General features: G+C 44.2%; 1 protein-coding gene across 1 annotated transcript in view; it reads left to right on the forward strand.

Moving 5' to 3' along the window:
- Positions 1 to 15,319: 15,319 nt before the first annotated feature.
- LOC128636392 (natural cytotoxicity triggering receptor 3) overlaps positions 15,320 to 20,938 on the forward strand; it is an 83,922-nt gene continuing 78,303 nt past the window's right edge. Inside the window, exon 1 of the mRNA XM_053689412.1 lies at positions 15,320 to 15,404. Within this exon, the coding sequence (XP_053545387.1) occupies positions 15,320 to 15,404 (85 nt within the window). The remainder of the gene's footprint in view (positions 15,405 to 20,938) is intronic.

Raw genomic sequence — 20,938 nt, forward strand, 5'->3', positions numbered from 1 at the left:
TTCTCAATAAGTAACTGGTAATTTGAAAGGGTTAAAATCCTCTGGGCCACTCATTTATGTGTGGATATAAAGAGGGCTTGAGGCCCTTCATTGGACAGATATGTTATCAGCCTGGCCCAATGCTCTTTATGGCAAACAAATTGGTGACAACCTTGCCGTTTCATATATTTTACCTTTTGTGAATAAGTAACCAGTATTTTAAAATGGTTAAAATCGTGTGGGCCACTCATTTCTGTGTGGATATATACAGGGCGTGAGCCCTTTCATAGCACAGACATGTTCTCAGCCTGGCCCAATGCTCTTAATGACAAACAAACTGGTGCCGACCTTGTCAAATCACATATTTTACCTTTTCTAAATAAGTTACTGCTAATTTGAAAGGGTTTCTTTGCCATATAATTCTTTGGGACAGTCTGAAAACATGTGGATTGTATAAAGGGGCTCACGCCCTATATAACCACACAGAAATCAGTGGCCTAAAGGATTTTACCGGTTTTAAAATACTATTTACTTATAAAAGGTAAACTATATAAAGTGGCAAGGTTGGCATAAATAGCATTTGGGCCAGGCTGAGAACATGTCTCTCCTATGATGGGGCTCACACCCTGTATATATCCACACAGAAATAAGTGGTCTAAATGATTTTTACACTTTCAAAATACCAGTTACTTATTCAGAAAGGTAAAATATATGACCAGGTTGGATCCAGTTTGTTTGCTAAAAAAAGCAATGGGCCCAGCTGAGAACATGTCTATCTTATGAAGGGGTTCATGCACTGTATGTATCCATACAGAAATGAGTTGCCCACAGGATTTTAAAGGGACATTGCAATAAAAAAAACGTATTAAAAATTGTTTAAACGCGTTGAAACAAAAAACTTTTAAATGTACCTCTATTTTTAAATATGTACCCTATTGCAGCAATGTAAATTTAAATTTTTATTGGTTTCCGTGGGTACTGTTGCCGGTTGTCCAATCAGGGCAGACAACCCAGGTTGGAATATGGCTGCACTTCGCTGCAATGCGCATGCGCAAGCTCTATCGACATCATTGAAGATGTCACTCGCTGGATGTCTCTGCTGAGTATAGATGACCCGCTTAATCGATCGTAGATCAGAAGAGTGAGCTGCGCTGACAAGGTAAGTTATGTCCGCTCAGAGAATCTCCCTTGTATTAAAGAGCAATTTTAATTGTATGGCAATAAGATATTCTTAAGTTATTATTGACATAACTTATAAATTATAGTCAAATAAATAATATTTTATCATGTTGGCTCTCTAATTTTGAATATATTAACAATAAATAATTGTTGTAAAATCAATATTTTCATTTTTTATTCTTCATCTTCAACTTAGATTTTTTTTTAAAATATATTATACTAGTACTAAAGCCCGTGTACACGGGCCATTTTTTTCAGAACAGCGGTCCCACCCCTTGCTCTCTCCCCCCCTTTCTTTTGCTCTCTCTTCCCCCCTCTCTTTTGCTTTCTTTCCCCCCTCTCTTTTGCTTTCTCTCCCCCCTCTCCTTTGTTCTCTCTCTCCCCTCTTTTGCTCTCTCTCCCCTCTTTTGCTCTCTCTCTCCCCTCTTTGGCTCTCTCCATCCTTTCTTTTGCTCTCTCTCCCCCCTCTTTGGCTCTCCCCCCCCCCCCCTTTGGCTCTCCCCCCCTCTTTGGCTCCCCCCCCCCCTCTTTGGCTCCCCCCCCCCCTCTTTGGCTCTCTCCCCTCTTTTGCTCTCTCTCCTCTTTGGCTCTATCTCTCCCCTCTTTGGCTCCCCCCCCCCTTTGGCTCTCTCTCCCCCCTCTTTGGCTCTCTCTCCCCCCTCTTTGGCTCTCTCTCCCCCCTCTTTGGCTCTCTCTCCTCTTTGGCTCTCTCTCTCCCCCCTCTTTGGCTCTCCCCTCCCCTTTGGCTCCCCCCTCCCCTTTGGCTCCCCCCCTCTTTGGCTCTCTCCCCCCCTCTTTTGCTCTCCCCTCCCCTCTTTGGCTCTCTCCCCCCTCTTTTGTTCTCTTCCCCCTCTTTGGCACTCTCCCCCCCTCTTTGGCTCTCTCCCCCCCTCTTTGGCTCTCCCCCCCCTCTTTGGCTCTGCCCCCCCCCCTCTTTGGCTCTCTCTCCCCCCTCTTTGTCTCTCTCCCCTCTTTTGCTCTCCTCTTTGGCTCTCTTTCCTCTTTGGCTCTCTCTCTCCCCCCTCTTTGGCTCTCCCCCCCCCCTTCTCTTTGGCTCTCTCCCCCCCCTTCTCTTTGGCTCTCTGCCCCCCCCTTCTCTTTGGCTCTCTGCCCCCCCCCCCCTTCTCTTTGGCTCTCTGCCCCCCCTTCTCTTTGGCTCTCTGCCCCCCCCCTTCTCTTTGGCTCTCTGCCCCCCCCTTCTCTTTGGCTCTCTGCCCCCCCCTTCTCTTTGGCTCTCTGCCCCCCCTTCTCTTTGGCTCTCTGCCCCCCCCTTCTCTTTGGCTCTCTGCCCCCCCCGCCTTCTCTTTGGCTCTCTGCCCCCCCCTTCTCTTTGGCTCTCTGCCCCCCCCCCCTTCTCTTTGGCTCTCTGCCCCCCCCTTCTCTTTGGCTCTCTGCCCCCCCGCCTTCTCTTTGGCTCTCTGCCCCCCCGCCTTCTCTTTGGCTCTCTGCCCCCCCGCCTTCTCTTTGGCTCTCTGCCCCCCCCTTCTCTTTGGCTCTCTGCCCCCCCCCTTCTCTTTGGCTCTCTGCCCCCCCCCTTCTCTTTGGCTCTCTGCCCCCCCCCTTCTCTTTGGCTCTCTCTCCCCCCCCTTCTCTTTGGCTCTCTCTCCCCCCCCCCTTCTCTTTGGCTCTCTCTCCCCCCCCTTCTCTTTGGCTCTCTCTCCCCCCCCCTTCTCTTTGGCTCTCTCTCCCCCCCCTTCTCTTTGGCTCTCTGCCCCCCCCTTCTCTTTGGCTCTCTGCCCCCCCCCTTCTCTTTGGCTCTCTGCCCCCCCTTCTCTTTGGCTCTCTGCCCCCCCCTTCTCTTTGGCTCTCTGCCCCCCCTTCTCTTTGGCTCTCTGCCCCCCCCTTCTCTTTGGCTCTCTGCGCCCCCTTCTCTTTGGCTCTCTGCCCCCCCTTCTCTTTGGCTCTCTGCCCCCCCCGCCTTCTCTTTGGCTCTCTGCCCCCCCCCCTTCTCTTTGGCTCTCTGCCCCCCCTTCTCTTTGGCTCTCTGCCCCCCCCCTTCTCTTTGGCTCTCTGCCCCCCCGCCTTCTCTTTGGCTCTCTGCCCCCCCGCCTTCTCTTTGGCTCTCTGCCCCCCCGCCTTCTCTTTGGCTCTCTGCCCCCCCTTCTCTTTGGCTCTCTGCCCCCCCCTTCTCTTTGGCTCTCTGCCCCCCCCCTTCTCTTTGGCTCTCTGCCCCCCCCCTTCTCTTTGGCTCTCTGCCCCCCCCCCCCTTCTCTTTGGCTCTCTGCCCCCCCCTTCTCTTTGGCTCTCTGCCCCCCCCTTCTCTTTGGCTCTCTGCCCCCCCCCTTCTCTTTGGCTCTCTGCCCCCCCTTCTCTTTGGCTCTCTGCCCCCCCCCCCCTTCTCTTTGGCTCTCTGCCCCCCCCCCCTTCTCTTTGGCTCTCTGCCCCCATTTTTTTTTACTATGTACTATGTAGCACATACATAAGTCCTAAGTCCTGAGCATAAGTCCTGAGGTAATTTTTTTTACTATGTGCTATGTAGCACATACATAAATCCTGAGGTAATTTTTTTTACAATGTGCTATGTAGCACATACATAAGTCCTAAGTCCTGAGCATAAGTCCTGAGGTAATTGTTTTTAATATGTGCTATGTAGCACATACATAAGTCCTGAGGGCATTTTTTTTTCAACAATTTTTTTTTTAAACTAAAATTTCAAGACCCAATTCTTTTAAACTAAAGAGCAAATGTTTAAAGTAAAGAGGTTTTTTGTTTTTTGTTAAATGTAGATATGGTTTTTTTGCTAATTGCGGAGCTTTCAAATAATGACCTTTCTCAGTGCCAGTGCAATAGAAATGCGCAATGTATTATGCCTCGCGACGCTTTCAACGGCTAGTTGCATGCACGTGGGTTCGCGTGCGCGTGCGCATTGTGTGATAGGCTAAGTGGGTCATGTAAACGGCTAGGGTTCGCGTGCGCGTGCGCGTGCGGCTAAGTGAGTGCGAGGGTGCGTGCGCATTCTGCAAGGGGGGTCATCTGCGCGCTGTGAAAGTGCTCAAATCAGTTTTGTGAGCTACGCTAAGTGGGTGCGAGGGTGCGTGCGCATTCAGCAAGGGGGGTCAAAGTGCTCACATCAGTTTTGTCAGAAACAAACATGCTAAGTGGGTGGGAGAGTGCGCGCGTGCGAAGTATCAACAGCTGGCCAAGGGTGCGCGTGCGATCAGCTGCAAGAGTTTGTCTGAACTGCGCATGACGGCTTCAGACAAACTCTTGTCTTTTATAATATAGGATTACCTAATGTTAAATAGGTAATATAATATATTTAGAAAAAAAAAATCTAATTTTATACATAAACATACATTTAATAACTTATTATGAAACAACATAATCTAATAATCAGCCAGCACTACTCAGGTGCTGAACCAAAAATGGGCGTTTACCAAAGCTTACAGTACTGCTTTTCTAATAAAGGTGTCATAAGCAGGAATGTAAAGCTTAGGGAAAGGGCCATTTTTGATTCAGCACCTGAGTAAAGCCTGCAGATTGATGGATACATTTAGCAAACAATCACCTGGCACTAATCTGGTTCAGAACTAAAAATGGGCATTTCCTAAGCTTACATTCCCGTAAAAAAAAGAAAGAATATAAGCTTAGGTATGGGCCATTTTTGGTTCAGGACATGAGTAAAGCCTGCAGATTCATGGATACATTTAGCAAACAATCACCTGGCACTAATCTTGTTCAGAACTAAAAATGGGCATTTCCTAAGCTTTACATTCCTGTAAAAAAAAGGAATGCAAGCTTTAGGTAAAGGGCCATTTTTGGTTCAGCACCTGAGTAGAGCCTACAGATTGATGGATACATTTAGCAAACAATTCACAGAAAACCTGGCACTCCCCAGCAGATACTCAGTAATGTTTAAAAGCAAAACTGGGGGAAGTCAGTTACATTTGGCGCCAAAGGATTAAGCCCAGGACCACGTCAAGGTCTCCCCCTTCCTGGGACCCTAAACCAGCACCCACACAATGCACACTTCCAAACAAACCAACTGGGAACCTCCCAGGGTGACACAGGCTTTTGTAATTTCCCCTATGTAAATACAAAACACAGGAATGGACCGCACTCACAGACTGGACTGGGTACACATCCTAAGCCACTTAGTCTGCAGCAGTTTGATGCTGTGGTGGTGTCAGTGGCAATCAGAGTTGATAAGGCATAAGGGTCGATTTATGAAGCAGCGGATGCTGCTTCTGACCCTCATCGCTTCAGGTCCGCCTTAAGCGGAAGTTAAGAAGCAGCGGTCCTTAACTCGTCCGCCACCTCTGAGGTGGCGTACAGCAATCAGCCCAATCTGATATGATCGAGTTGATTGACACCCACTGCTAGTGGCCAATTGGCCGTGAATGTGCAGGGGGTGATATTGCACAAGCATTTCACAAGAAATGCTTGTGAAATGATAAATGCTGACAGCGTATGCTGTTGGCATTTATCGATGTCCGGCCGCACATTAGTAAATCGGCCCCTGAGCCCGTGTCCGTGATAAAATAATAGTACGGGGTAACATTAGGTTAGATCACAAAAAAACAAAAGAATAAAAAGAATCCTGTGCACTCAGGGGTAAAAAAATCAAGTTGCTTTATTATTAAAAATGCAGAAAAGATGCCACAAACGGACAAGGGTCCAGGACAAAGGTCATCCTGACGCGTTTCACGTTGTTACTGGCGCTTAATCATAGGACATGACCTAAGCGGACTCACCCACACCTTATAAAGGGGGCTGTAGCCAACTGGTGCCCAAGAAAGAGACACCAGTCAGTCACACCCCCTCCCAGGCTAAAGGTGGAATAAGCAAGGGTACACATAAAAAACATAATTTTAGAATAAAATATATGATACAAAAATGTAATATGTACTGGAAATTTTAGCTTTACATGCACATAATTGACCAAAAAGAAAGAAAACAGAAGAGAGAGAAATGGGAACTAAGGTATAAGTAATTTGATAAATAAGTAAATAAGTGAATAAAGCCTGTCCATTAACGAAATCAACTAATGTATAAATATAAATGTTTTAAAGGAGATAATGGGAAGTTCTAATTTTTATGTTTGAATATTTTTTATTATTATTTTGAAATGATAAAACAATTACAAGCATACCTTCCTTTACATGCATCTCCATCATCATGGTTTTTAGGAAGCAGTCGAACAGTATAACAATTCTTATGGAACAAATAATTCAGCCAACATAATAACTTTTACAGTGCTCTACTCATTTCTAGAAATATTTAGATGTCCTTTTGAGTTCCTTAATAAAAGATAGGTGCTGGTATTCAGAAGTCATCTATTTCTAGTGATGTCTTGTCTATGTATCTTTCTTGGTATCAAGTAGTCTCTCTGAAGGGGTAGAACAATTATCACATCTAGCTTCCATGTTAGTCTTTTGTTGAGTTACTTTAAAATTTTTCATGGAATCTAAGGTTAACTGCATTATCTCAACATAAATCAACTTTAGGAGATACAGTACCCTGAGAAGGCAAAGCTATATAAGTTAGGATAGAAGAGGGGAAGGGGGAAGGGGGGGGGGGAGTGACGACACAACTCAGGTTGGTTTACGTTATATGTTCTTCAGTAGATGAAATATCTCCCGTTATTCTTGTGTGTCCATGTTTTATTTAGCTATCCAGTGATACCATATCGCTAGGACTACCTCTCTATTGTCCAAAGTGTGTGATGCTAACTCATACATGCTGTATGTATATTGAATTTTATTGTAGATCTCTGTCCAGGTTGGACTACCTGTTTTCCAATGCCTGGCTATACATGTCCTCGTGACTGTACACAGTATCCTAATAAATGTGTTGATATGTTTATTAAGTTTATTTATATGTATATGTAGGAGGGCCTGTTGGATTGTGAGATCTATATTTTCGTTCAGTATGTGACTGAGAAAGGAGGATAGTTGTGTCCATATCCCTGAAATTTCTCTGCAGTCCCACCACATATGCCTGTATGTTCCTATTTCTCCACACCCTCTATAACATAGGGCACTTCCTTGAGTGTGCATATGAGCCGTTCTTGTGGGTGTTAGATACCATCGATGTATAGTCTTAATTACATTTTCCTTAAGGTCTACACTTATGAGTCCCTTTTCTGCATTTTGGAATATTATTTCCCACTCTTTAATTTCTCTAGAGATGTGCAATTCTCTTTCCCATGCCACCATAGTGGAGGTTTTGGCACTAATCTGCGAGGCCTGTATGTTTGTATAAAGAATAGAGATAGTGTGTTTGTCTCTGTCTTCCGTTTTACAAAAGTGTTCTAGTGGTGAGGTAGTCTTTTCTCTTGGATGTTTCAGATATGACTGGGTGGCTGAGTGTATCTGTAGGTATAGGTACCATCTCAATTTCAAGGGGGTCAGTTTTTCCTGAAGTTGATTGAATGTAAGTGTAGTTCCACCCTCTATGAAGTCTGCCACTCTATAGAGACCCTTATTTTCCCATTTCTGAAGCTGATCCCAGAGTTCGCTGGGTAAAATATATTTTATCGGGATATATAAGGAATATTGTGGCATGAGGTTGTATTCGTTTCTTGCTTTTTTCCAGGTGGTTATTGTAAGATTTGTAGTGTAAGGCCTATATGACTCTTGTTTGGGATGTGTTTTCTCAGGATCCCAAATAATGGTATCAGTTTCCCCCCATCCGCCTAGTGTTGTTTCTAGGGTAGGCCAGATAATCTCTTTGTTTCTTTTTAACAGTAGGCTGTCTTGCGCCAATCTGGCAGCATGGTAGTATTCCATTAAGTTAGGGGCCCTGACACCTCCCAGTTTCTTGTGTCTAGTTAGGATTGATTTAGCTATCCTGTTCGTTTTGTCTCCTCTAATGTACATTAATATTTCTTTTTGTAATATGTCTATATCTGCCTTTACAATTTGGATAGGGAGCGTTCTAAAAAGATACAGGATCCTCGGCAAGGCAGTCATCTTAACCCCAGCCACTCTACCTAGCCATGAAAATATATAGGTTTTCCACTTTGATAAATCTTTTCTAATTTGTTTGAACAGTGGGATATAGTTTACTTTGTATAGTTGTGAGGGGCAGGCAGGGAGGTGAATTCCAAGGTATTTTAGGGAATGTTTAATCCATTTAAAGTTAAAATTGGTTTCCAATAATGTCTGAGTCTGTTGGGGAATCGCAATAGGCAGGGCTTTGCATTTTTCTGCGTTTATTTTAAATCCCGAAATAACAGAGAATGTTGTTAAAGTTTGGTAAAGATTAGGTAACGATATTAAGGGGTTAGTGACGGTCAACAGAATATCGTCCGCAAACAAAGCTAACTTATGTTCTACCCTATCCATCTTAACTCCCGAAATGTCTACTTGCGAGCGAATTTTGGCGGCCAGAGGCTCTATGCATAGAGCGAAAAGTAACGGAGACAAAGGGCATCCTTGTCTAGTCCCATTACGAATTGGGAAGGATTGTGATTTGTATCCTGCCGAAGAGACCTGAGCTCCTGGTACAGAATAAATAGCCTTTAATGCTTTTATAATTGCTCCTTCGAACCCCATCTTATGCATTACTAAGAACATATATTCCCAGTCAATTCTATCGAACGCCTTCTCCGCGTCCAATGATAGGAGCAGAGAAGGCGTTCGTGTCTCTTTTAAGGTCTGAATTAAGTTGGTGACTTTGCGGATATTATCTGGGGCTTCCCTACCTTTAATAAAACCCACCTGATCTGGGTGGACCAGATGTGGTATAATATGTTTTAATCTGTTTGCTAATATCTTTGTAAATATCTTAAGATCTTGGTTAATTAGGGATATTGGGCGGTAATTTTGACATTTTTTATGATCCCTCCCTGGTTTGGGGATCACAACTATCTTTGCAGCCAGGAGCTCAGGTGGAATGATCCCCCCTTCCATGATATAGTTACAAAGTTTGACAAGATGTGGAATCAATGTCACTCTAAACAATTTATAATATTCGCCGGGTAAGCCATCCGGGCTCGCCGCCTTTCCCGGCTTAAGATCTTTGATAGCCCCTAGTACCTCCCTAGTGGATATGGGTGAATTTAAAGACTCTATCTGTTCTTTGGATATAGTGTGCAATAAGTTGTGATTGAAGAAAGTTGAGGTACGTGTCTCTGTTTCTGAATTGTGTATAACCTTTTTCCCATCGTATAGGTCACCGTAATATGCTGCAAAAGTGTCTACTATTTCTTGTGGGTGTGAGGTTACTGTGGTGTTAGGTGTCTCAATCGCGGAGATCACTGAGGCCCTACAGCGTTCTCGAATTTTGTGTGCCATGTATCTATCCGGTTTGTTTGCGAAAATGAAATATTGTGATTGTTGGTGTTGTATTGTTCTAGTGGCTTGTGAGTGGAGGAGTGTAGCTAGTGCTGTTTTTTTCGAGTGGAGAGCTTTTTGGATGGCCTTAGTCTTAGTGTGTTTGTGTCGTCTTTCTAGTTCCTCAATTTCAGTATAGAATTGTTTTAGTTGTTGTCTATATTTTCTGATCTGTAGTGTTTTTTCCTTAATGAGTATCCCCCTTAAGACTGCTTTATGAGCCGCCCACGTGATCCCCGGATTTGTTGCTGTATCTGTATTTATATGCCAGTATTCAGTTAATAGTTTAAGTACATTGTCATGTGTTTGGGGGTTTCTGATGTATGACTTATCAAAGGTCCATGTTTTACTTCTGTTTGGATCACACAAACCCTCCACCTGTAGAGAGATGATCGAGTGATCTGACCATACCCAAGCGTGTATCTGAGAGTTATGTAAAAGAGGTTGTAATATCTGACTTACGTATATATAGTCTAATCTAATATAGGATTTATGTGCTGCTGAGTAAAACGTAGTGTCATTGGTCAAGCCATATAAAGTTGTCCAGGTTACTATCAGGGAATGTGGTAGTAGGTGTTCCTGTATTGATTTGACAATGCGATTGTGTCTGTTTTGTTTATTAGTTAAGGGTTTAGATTCAGTTGGACTGATAGGCCTCATGTTGAAATCTCCTGCTATAAAAATTTTGGTATGGGACCATTGTGTAAGTAAGTGTGAAATATGTTGAAAGAAGCTGTGCTGATTTTCGTTTGGTGCGTAAACGTTGCATAGGGTGATCTCCGAATCCGAAATTCTACCTTTTACTATTATGTATCTCCCTTCAGTGTCTGCGATAATATCTTCTTGTTTGAAATTAAGTGAGGAGTGTATGAGGATGGATGTGCCCCGTTTCTTAGATGTTGCTGTTGAGTGAAAATGGGTATCAAAGTTCTTTGCCCAATATTTTGGGATATTGTCTTTGAGCAAATGAGTCTCCTGGAGAAATAAAATGTTGGCATGTAAGGATGTGTATTGTGTCATCGCCATTCACCTTTTTATATTAGTATTTAGTCCCCTTACATTGTGGGATATTAGTTTTATTTTGGGGATCATGTTAGTGTGTCTATTTTGAGTTGGTGCAAAGGGAATTTTATTACCTGTGAATCTTCGAGCTGTGAACCTGGTATTACCGCATGTAGTCAATCTGGTGTGTAATTGGTAGGTTGTGTTGTGTCGTCACTGGGGATGGGAAAGGAGCTAGGAAAGAAATACAATGTTAATAACGTAATAAACAATACTTCGGGGTCCTCAACATTAGGACCTCTAGAAGGTAAACTGCTATGCATCATAAGAATAAAAAAGAACTAATATTATGCTAAATTGTCCTGGGGGAAATTATATTTCCATAACATCTGATAATTTTTGTAAGTAGTACTTAATAGGAGCCTCTGAGTAACAGTTGGGAATAGACCAGAGAACTGTAGTTTCAGATGCTCTAAAGGTGATCTGAGGTTATCTCTGACCATTGTTCATTCAGCCAATCCTGCTGCCTCTCAGGCTTCAAAAGAAGTAGATTTTGTATTTTTGTATCTTTGAGATGAACAAGATATCATCTAGGAGATTTTCCCTCTTGTTTCCTTTATTTTTTGTTTTTTGTGACTGATAGTCTGCCATTTAAGAGATTCTGGATGCCTGTCTGGGTCTCTGTTTTTCTCTTGACTTGGTGTCATGTTTGGGACATTGGGTGCCTCTAATGATAAAATCTTGCAGATCTCAGGAATATCCTCTGGGTCTTTAAGTGTGATTGTTTTGGAATCTTTTATAATGTGTAGGGCAAACGGGAACCCCCATCTATATGGAATTTGGTGTTTTCTGAGTAGCGTAGTAAGAGGGCGTAGGGATCCTCTTCTCTGCAGTGTACTGACACTGAGATCCTGATAAAATTGTATGACGTTGCCTTGGTGTTTATATGTTGGGTGTTTTCTTGCTGCCTGCAGAATTTTTTCTTTGTCCGGGAAGAAAGTTAGTTTAATTATTATGTCCCTTGGGGGCAGGCCTGGTTTGGGTTTAGCTTTTAATGCCCTGTGTGCTCTTTCCAGGTGGAAGACATAGTCAGCTGGAGAATTTGTAATTTGAGTGAAGAGTTGAGCAAGATAGCTTGGGATTTCTGTAGGATTTACTTCCTCTGGAACTCCTTTAAGACGAATGTTGTTCCTCCTGCTCCTGTTTTCCAGATCTTCCATTTTATCCTGAAATTCCTCCAATAATTGTTGCTGTGAAGACATGGTTTGGGACATTTCATCCATTTGTTCCACCATGGAGTCCTTTTGATCTTCTAGTGTTTCAATCTTATTGCCCATCTCCTGTAGATCGGACTTGATTTCAGAAAGGCTATTGGTCACAGATGAGTGTATAGAATCGATTTTCTCCCATAGCCTGTCAAAATTATCTGCAATGTCATGTTTGGATACTAAATTTCTGAGATCAGCTTTTGTCAGCGGGCTTTTGTCTTGTGGTGATTGCTGATGATCAGTGTCCAGCTCTTCCTCCACTTCTGTGTCTGTCAAGTGTTTAGCTGTCTGGGATGGCTTGAAGAACGTGGACACAGCCGTCGCTTTAATCGTTTTGTCTCCCTTGGTGGGTCTTTTAGAGGCCATCTTGTCAAAAAGTAGATACAGCCAAACAAGTGGTAGTGTTTATTAAAAGGGGTAATTTTGCTGTCCTCTAGAGTAACTGTTTTCTGCCGGGCTACAAGTTGTACAGAATGTGTTCTTATATAGTGTTTGGATTAACCCAGATTTGATTTTAGATGTTTTTCTTAGGTAGGCAGCTCATTTAGGATTACAAGAGGTGTGTTTGTCAATCTTCAGAACATGATGTGATTCATATTGATGTTATGTTCATTATTTTAGACAGCTTTCGGATCCCCCAATAAAAGTTCAAAGTGTTGTTTACATTCTATTTCACATGTAACCCCAAGTTATGTTATTCTATAGGCACTCCAGGGGGTGGGCTAAAGACAGTTGGGCACTGGGGTATGCTGAAAGATATACTTCCCTGTTCCCGTTGTGTCTATTATAGTTCACTTATCTTAATTGTAATATAACTTTGAGGTTGGTTTTAGAGTATTATAATTCAGTGATCCCCCTCTCCTCAGGGCAGGTATCCTCACAGGATGATCTCGGAAAAAGGTTCAGGGGGTATGACCTACCACCACTTTGGGCTGGCAGGAAAGGGGGGAGGAGAGGGAGTTGAGAGCAGACCCCTCTATAATACTTCTGTTATGTTATAGCTGGTTGCTGACAGGAGTGTCTGGGTTACTTCTTAGTAAAAGGAGCAGATGTTAAAATAAAGGTTTGGAGGGGTTAAAGTGATTCTGGGTTATCTGTAGAGCGTTATACTGAGGGCTTTTTTGTAATGTTAGTTGGTTGTATAACTCTATCTTTTTGTTTATATGCCAAGGTGTTTGGAGCCACTGCAGGATTTAAAGTGTAAGGATTTATGTATATCCTCTCCGCTGTCTAAATCTTATAGTGTGATGTTTTCTGGTTATCAGCCTGGCTCTAGATCAGCTGTGCTGTATGGATATCTGTTTGCAGCTCACTAGGACACAGTCTATTTATGTTAGGTAATACAATACTTTATGTCATTCAGCCAAATATCAGACAAGACTGTAGCCACAGTGTACCAGGATCTCCCCCTCCCCTGCTCTAATTAGTAGTCTCTTTTGTTTGCCAATGTGTTTGGTGTTACTTCAGGGGAGCTTATTTATACCGTCACTGCTGTTGATATTAGGCAGTACGAAACTTTATGGTACTCATTCAAACTTTGGGACAGCTGTGATGTCTAGTTCCTGTTTTATAGCATATGAAATTGTGGCCACAATATCTAGGGAGTTCCCACTCCCCTGCTCTAATTGATAGTCAAACGGCCTGTTGTAACGTATGGGCACCGGGAGTCTCACAATCTCTTATAGCGCAGCTGAGCCTCCGCTTTCTGTTTCCCTGCTGCGTTTCCGAAGTTCTAATTTTTAAAGGAATATGATACATAGAATAATTAATCTTAAACCTATAATTGATTGTTCAACTATACTGATAATTTAATTACATTTGTTTTGAAAAAATATATTTAAATATATTAATAGAAAAGTAAATGAATTAATCAGTAAAGTAAGATATGTCCCACTCTAAATTCATACCATTGGGGTGTCTGGTTCCCAATTTTAGAATCCAAAATAGTTCACGTTTTGTTAGAGACTTATGTTTGTCACCTCCTCTGGGGTGTCTATTAATGATTTCTATAATCTGGACTCCAAAATCAGAGATATTGGTGAAATGTTCACCATTAAAGTGCTTGGCTAATGAAGACTCCTTCTTATAATTTTTGACATCCCTTATATGTTCTCTGATTCTATCACGGAACTCACAAGAGGTCTGACCTACATACTGTGAAGAACAGAGATTGCAGGTGATAAAGTAAACCACCCACTTGGTTCTACATGTGGCATAAAAATTAATTTCAAAGGACCTATTATATACTGAAGAGTTAAATCTATTACCTAGTAAAACTGATTGACAGGCTATACAATTGAAATTATTGCATTTGAAATTGCCCTTTTTATGTAACCATGTTCTATTACTTTGGATTGTTTTTGTTTAGACCATACTTGGAGATAATTTGGAGCCTAAGGTGTCTGGCTTCCTGGAAACAAATCTGCATTTACTAATGTATGGTGCCAAGTGTGGATCATTGTGCAATAATTTTAAGTGTTTCTTCAAAATGGAAATGATTTTATCATAATAAATAGAGTATGGCGTACTAAAAACTACAGATTCATTAGTGAACAAACTATTCTGATTATGAGTGACTGTGTAACTGTGTTTTGCTTCCTCCTGTGCTTGATTGAGCGCTTCCTCCTTATAACCTCTCTTTAGAAGCCTCGCTTTTAATTCCTCAGATTGGTTTGTGTATATAATCTCATCATTTGTGTTTCTTCTCAATCTGAAGAATTGACTTTTAGGAATGGAATTTAACAAATGGGGTGGATGAGCTGAGTGGGCATGTAGAATGTTATTCCCTGCAGTGGGTTTACGGTATGTACTAGAAATAATTGAGTTGTTGTATACTTCGCCTCTGAGGGTTAGATCCAAAAAGTTAACTTTAACTGGGTTTATTTCGCCCGTGAATTTTAATTCCACATTGTTATCATTAAGATAATCCAAAAGAGTGGAAGATGTGAAATCTGTAATGTTTGAGGTGTCAAAAATTAATATCATATCGTCAATAAAGCGATTGTACAAAATAGTATTCTCCCTAAATTCATAATTGTCTGAAAATATGTGATGGAGTTCCCACCAACCCACAAACAAATTGGCATAAGAGGGGGCAAATTTAGCCCCCATAGCCGTACCACAAACTTTAAGATAAAAAGAGTGGTTAAACAAAAAATAATTGTGGGTTAGTAGGAACTCCAGACATTCATATATGAACAATTTTTCTGCCTCAGGATATGTCGAGTCTCTATCTAGAAACCACTTAATTGCTCTAATTCCCAAGTGTCTTAATACCTCTTGTGACGTAACATTAGGTTAGGACCAGAGGGCTTAGGTAAGTGCATGTGGGTCCATTTTGCAGGGTGGTATTGCAAGGTGATTAAGTAGTATCTTCTTTTATTAAAACTTTGAAAAGTTGATATGGTTCGGTAACTGAATATATATTTCAAGCTGAAGTAGTGAGTACCCAATCCGGACAAAAACCCTTGAATATTCGAGGGGGGTGGCATTGCCTATATGTGAGCCGCCGCTCTAGGCCTCCTGCGTCCGATGTCTGCCTCAAACTTCACAAATACAGCACAGATTTCTCTGAATTTCAGATGCTATTAGATAGTCTGCCCTCATAGACAGATGGGTGTAGTTCTGTGCCGTAGGATCTCCCCTGACACCGGCGGATTTCAAGCGATCAGTGAGAGCACAGAGAAAGTGCGACCATGTAAGATCGCAGTTCGAACATGCCCCCTCGCCGACATAAATTTTAGCACAAGTTAACTTAATAATGTATATTGCATACGTGGCCCTACATGTTAGATAATCTTTTATTTTATATTTTGTCCCATTTATGGGATGAAAGACATTTTCACAGGGAGATTAGAGAAAGAATAACTGAGCATAAATCAAATATTAGGACAAACAATAAAGATGCCCCTGTTTCCTGTCACTTCCTCTCCATGGGTCATAATATAAGCCAGTTACGTTTTCAGGTAATAGAAACATATAGTAATATACATTAAACAGTGTAGATGTCACGCCGCGCCGTTGCTAGGGGCTCGGCGTCCACTCCATGCTCGTTGCCTAGGGCTGTGTCGGCTCAGTATGCGTGCGGCGCTGACATCATCGCCGCACGCTCCTGATGCCGGCCGGTCTCTTGGCGCCTTGCCAAGGATATTTAAACGGGCAGCAAACGACCTGTCACTGCCCAAGTATAGGTGCTACTTCGTGTGCTACTGGGAGTGACAGATCGTTGCTGGATTATACTTGTTTCTGAACCCTGCCTGTCTCACTACGCTAACTGGTTAGCCCCTAAGCTGCTGGACTGATACTTGTTACTGAACCCTGCCTGTCTCACTACACTAACTGGTTAACCCTAAATCTGCTGGACTGATACTTGTTACTGAACCCTGCCTGTCTCACTATGCTAACTGGTTAACCCCTAAGCTGCTGGACTGATACTTGTTACTGAACCCTGCCTGTCTCACTACGCTAACTGGTTAACTCCTAATCTGCTGGACTGATACCTTGTTGCCGAAACCTTGCCTGTCTTACTTCGCTACCTGGTTAACCCCTACTCTGCTGGACTGATACCTTGTTGCAGAATCTTTTCCTGTCTTACTACGCTACCTGGTTAACCCCTGAATTGCTGGTCTGCTTTTCTGTTGCTGTATCCTGTCTGCCTGTTTGCCTTGTGCTGTCCTGCCTGTGGTGAGTGCCGCTCTCCTTGTTTTCCTGATATTCTCTGCTCTGGGATATTCCCTATCTTTCTGACTCGATGCCGGGATAACAAGACTACTGGCCGAGTTCGGTCTGATAGACGAGTATCCCACAAGCCTCACATTATACTTAGGCCATGGAACTGGATGAAGCTGGAGGCTATCACCGCTCAACTCTCCTTACTAGTCACTTCACGGAGTACCACTCCTGTTGTTACACCGCCAGTCCCTGCTCCTAGTACTATGGCTTCTCCCTCTGCTTCTGGAAGCATACCCCGGATACCTTTGCCTGACAAGTATGAAGATACTACCGATTGCAGGGGTTTCCTTAACCAATGCAGGCTGCACTTCCATAATGATCCCCACACCTTTCAGTCTCCCCAGTCAAGGGTCACCTTTATTGTTTCCTTGCTGAAAGACAAGGCCCTAGCCTGGGTCTCTAATCTTCTGGAGCAGGACGCTCCACTCCTGCATGATGCTGATGATTTTATCTCTGCTTTTTCTGCTGTGCTTGGGACCCGTGGCTCAGTTTGCCGTGGAGTTCCGCACCTTGGCACTTGAAACCACTTGGGATGGCAGTGCTCTCAAGGCAGCCTTCAGGAGGGTTCTGCATGAACGCATCAAAGATGAACTCACCTATTGGGATATTCCTTCTTTTTTGGAGGACTTTATAGCACTTTTTTATCAGCCTGGACTCTCGCTTTCAGGAGAGTCAAGCGGAGAGAGACCGAATTAGGAGGGTCCTCCCTTCCCGTCCCCCTGTTCGTTCGGCTCAGGTGGTATCCTCTACCCCTTCTGCAGCTCTAGTTACCTCAGTGGAGGAACCCATGGACCTCTCCTCCTTCAAACCTTCAGAGTCTGAGAGACAGAGAAGAAGGAGACTGAGGCTATGCTTTTGGCTCTAACTCCCACCAACTAAAGGACTGTGACATTCGGCCGGGAAAAGCCAATGCTTAGAGGATAACACAGGGGTACCTCTAAGCATGATCTCTACCAAACCCCCTCACTCCTCTCGGATCCTGGTACCTGTTACCCTTACCTTCCTTCAGAATACTGTCCACACTCAGGCCTTCATTGATTCGGGGGCAGCTGGCAACTTCCTGGATCGCCGTTTTATGATTCAAGCTGGTCTACCTCTTCTACAGAAAAGACATTGTCTCAAGATAACTACCCTGGATGGCTCCCCCCCTTGGTTCAGGTTTGATCCATTTTGAGTCAGCACCCCTGACCCTGACCATCGGTGTTCTTCATACCGCACAGCTCCAGTTCGAGGTCATTCATTCCCCAGCTCAGCCTGTCATCCTTGGCCTCCCTTGGCTTCGCTTACACAATCCACAGTTCAACTGGGCTGAGGGACAACTGGCTTCTTGGGGTGCCTCCTGTTTCCACTCCTGCCTTGCTAAAGTCACTCCCCTGCTCCACGTTCCCATAGCCAGCACCCTGACTCCCTCCATCCTTCCTTTGGTATATGCAGACTTTGCTGATGTGTTTGAGAAAAAAGCAGCCGATGTGCTGCCACCCCACCGTCCCTATGACTGCAAGATCGACCTCCTTCCCGGAGCCCCACTTCCTAAAGGCAGGACGTATCCACTCTTCAAGGCTGAAACCAAATCCATGGAGGAGTACATCCAAGAGAACCTAGCTAAAGGTTTCATTCGCCCTTCTTCCTCTCCTGTGGGCTCAGACCCTCCATAGACTACAGGGCTTTGAACAACATAACCATTAAGAATTGCTATCCCATACCACTGATCACCGAATTGTATGACTCACTCCAGAATGCTTGCTATTTCACTAAATTGGACTTACGTGGGGCATACAATTTAATTTGCATCTCTCCAGGCCACGAATGGAAGACTGCCTTCAACACAAGATTGGGGCATTATGAATACCTTGTTATGCCCTTTGGGCTGTGTAATGCCCCTGCAGTCTTCCAGGTATTTGTCAACGACGTCTTTCGTGACCTCCTCAACCGCACTGTCATCGTCTACTTGGATGATATCCTTGTTTTCTCTTCCATTTTAGAGGAGCATCACAGGCAGGTGAGACAGATGCTTCTTCATCTCAGGGATAACTCTTTGGTAGCGAAGCTAGAAAAATGTGAGTTTGATCAAGTCCGTATCCAATTCCTTGGATATGTCATCTCAAAGGATGGTTTTGCCATGGATCCTGCTAAACTCACTGCTGTACTAGAATGGCCTCAACCTACCTCCTTAAAGGAATTACAGAAGTTCTTGGGGTTCTCCAATTATTACCGCAAGTTCATAAAGAACTTTTCTCAAACAGTCGCTCCTCTCACTTAATTGACTAGACGGAATAAGGACTGCAAACATTGGCCTCCTGCTCCTGTCCTCCGCCATCCTGAGCCTGACCTACAGTTCACTTTAGAAGTTGATGCCGCCGAGGTAGGGGCTGGAGCAGTTCTTACCCAAAGAGACACTCTGACTTCCAAATCACACCCTGTAGCCTTTTTTTCTAAACGTTTCACTCCTGCTGAGAGGAACTACGATGTTGGAAATTGTGAACTCTTAGCCATTAAAATTACCTTAACTGCATGGCGTCACTGGTTGGAGGGCACCACCAATCCTATTCAAATCCTCACCGACCATAAGAATCTGACTTACCTAAAAACTGCTCACGGACTCAACCCTCGTCAGGCCAGATGGGCCTTGTTCTTTTCCCGTTTTCACTTTGTGGTTTCCTACCTTCCTGGGACCAAGAACAAGAAGGCGGACGCCCTTTCCCGTCAGTTCTCTCACTCAAGTGATTCCTCCGAAGCTCCTATTGAACACATCATACCCCCTCCTGTGTGATCGCGCAACTCAATACCACTCTTCTGCAAAGATTGCAACGTGCTCAGTCTAGTAAACCACCTGGTGCCCCCATGGCCTCTGATATCCTCTTTGTACCTCGGAACCTCCGTATCCCTGTGCTAGCCTGGGTTCATGATAGCAAACTGGTTTGGTGGCCTACTATGAAGTCTGACGCTCACGACTACGTGAAAGCCTGCACAATTTGTGCTACCAACAAGACTCCCCGATTCTTGCCTTCTGGCTTGCTCCAACCATTGTCCATTCCCAAACAACACTGGACACACATAACAATGGACTTCATTGTTGATCTTCCCTCTTCCGACCACCATACAGTTATCTGGGTTGTGGTGGGTCGCTTTTCCAGACTGGCTCACTTCGTACCCCTAACCAAACTGCCTTCTGCTCAGGAATTGGCTTCCCTTTTTCTCTAGCATGTGGTACGACTTCATGGCATTCCTGTAAATATTGTCTCTGACAGGGGTTCACAGTTCATCTCTGCCTTCTGGAGAGCCTTTTGTAAGTTGATTGGAACCACCGTTTCCTTGTCGTCTGGCTACCATCCTCAGACCAATGGACTAACTGAGAGAGCAAACCAGGATCTTGAAGCCTACCTTAGAGCCTTTGTCAACACTCGCCATACCAACTGGTCTGGTTTGCTACCCCTAGCTGAATTGGCAAGAAACACTCATTGGCACTCGTCTCTTCGATGCTCTCCGTTTCAAGCTGCAGCAGGCTATCAACCTCGTATCTTCCCTCTTTCAGTTCGGTCCACTGGGGTTCCTGCCGCAGACCGTCACGTTACTGATCTCACCACTCATTGGCAACGTATTCGCTCTCAGTTGCATTCAGCTGCCTCTAGATATAAGAAGTTTGCTGACCGCCATAGGGCTTCTGTACGTGCCATTCCGGTGGGTGAACAGGTTTGGGTCTCCACTCGACCTATCCGCCTACATCAACCCTGTCACAAATTGGGGCCTAGGTTTATTGGTCCTTACAAGGTCTTGAAAAGACTGTCTCCTGTTGCCTACAAATTGGCCTTGCCGAGAACCCTACGCATACATCCAGTCTTCCACATCTCACTACTCAAACCATACATCAAGAATAGATATTCCCAGCCTCAAACTCCCCCTCCTCCGCTCCTGATTCGTGGTAACCCCGAATATGAGGTGGCTAAGATCCTAGACTCCAGATACAGACGCAGACAACTGCAGTATCTGATACATTGGAAGGGGTAATCTGTGGCAGACCGTTCCTGGGTCCCTGCCCGTGATTTGCATGCTCCATCTCTGGTCTCCAAATATCATGCTGCTCACCCTTTGAAGCCGGTTGCTAGGGGCGCGGCGTCCTCCCCATGCTCGTTGCCTAGGGCTGTGTCAGCTCAGTATGCGTGCGGCGCTGACGTCATCGCTGCACACTCCTGATGCCGGCCGGTCTCTTGGCGCCTTGCCAAGGGTATTTAACCGGGCAGCAAATGGCCTGTCTCTGCCCAAGTATAGGTGCTACTTTGTGTGCTCCTGGGAGTGACAGATCGTTTGCTGGACTGATACTTGTTACTGAACCCTGCCTGTCTCACTATGCTAACTGGTTAACCCCTAAGCTGCTGGACTGATACTTGTTACTGAACCCTGCCTGTCTCACTACACTAACTGGTTAACCCCTAATCTGCTGAACTGATACCTTGTTGCCGAAACCTTGCCTGTCTTACTTTGCTACCTGGTTAACCCCTACTC

The sequence above is a fragment of the Bombina bombina genome, chromosome 7, assembly GCF_027579735.1.
Source record: "Bombina bombina isolate aBomBom1 chromosome 7, aBomBom1.pri, whole genome shotgun sequence".
In the NCBI taxonomy this organism is placed as follows: Eukaryota; Metazoa; Chordata; class Amphibia; order Anura; family Bombinatoridae; genus Bombina; species Bombina bombina.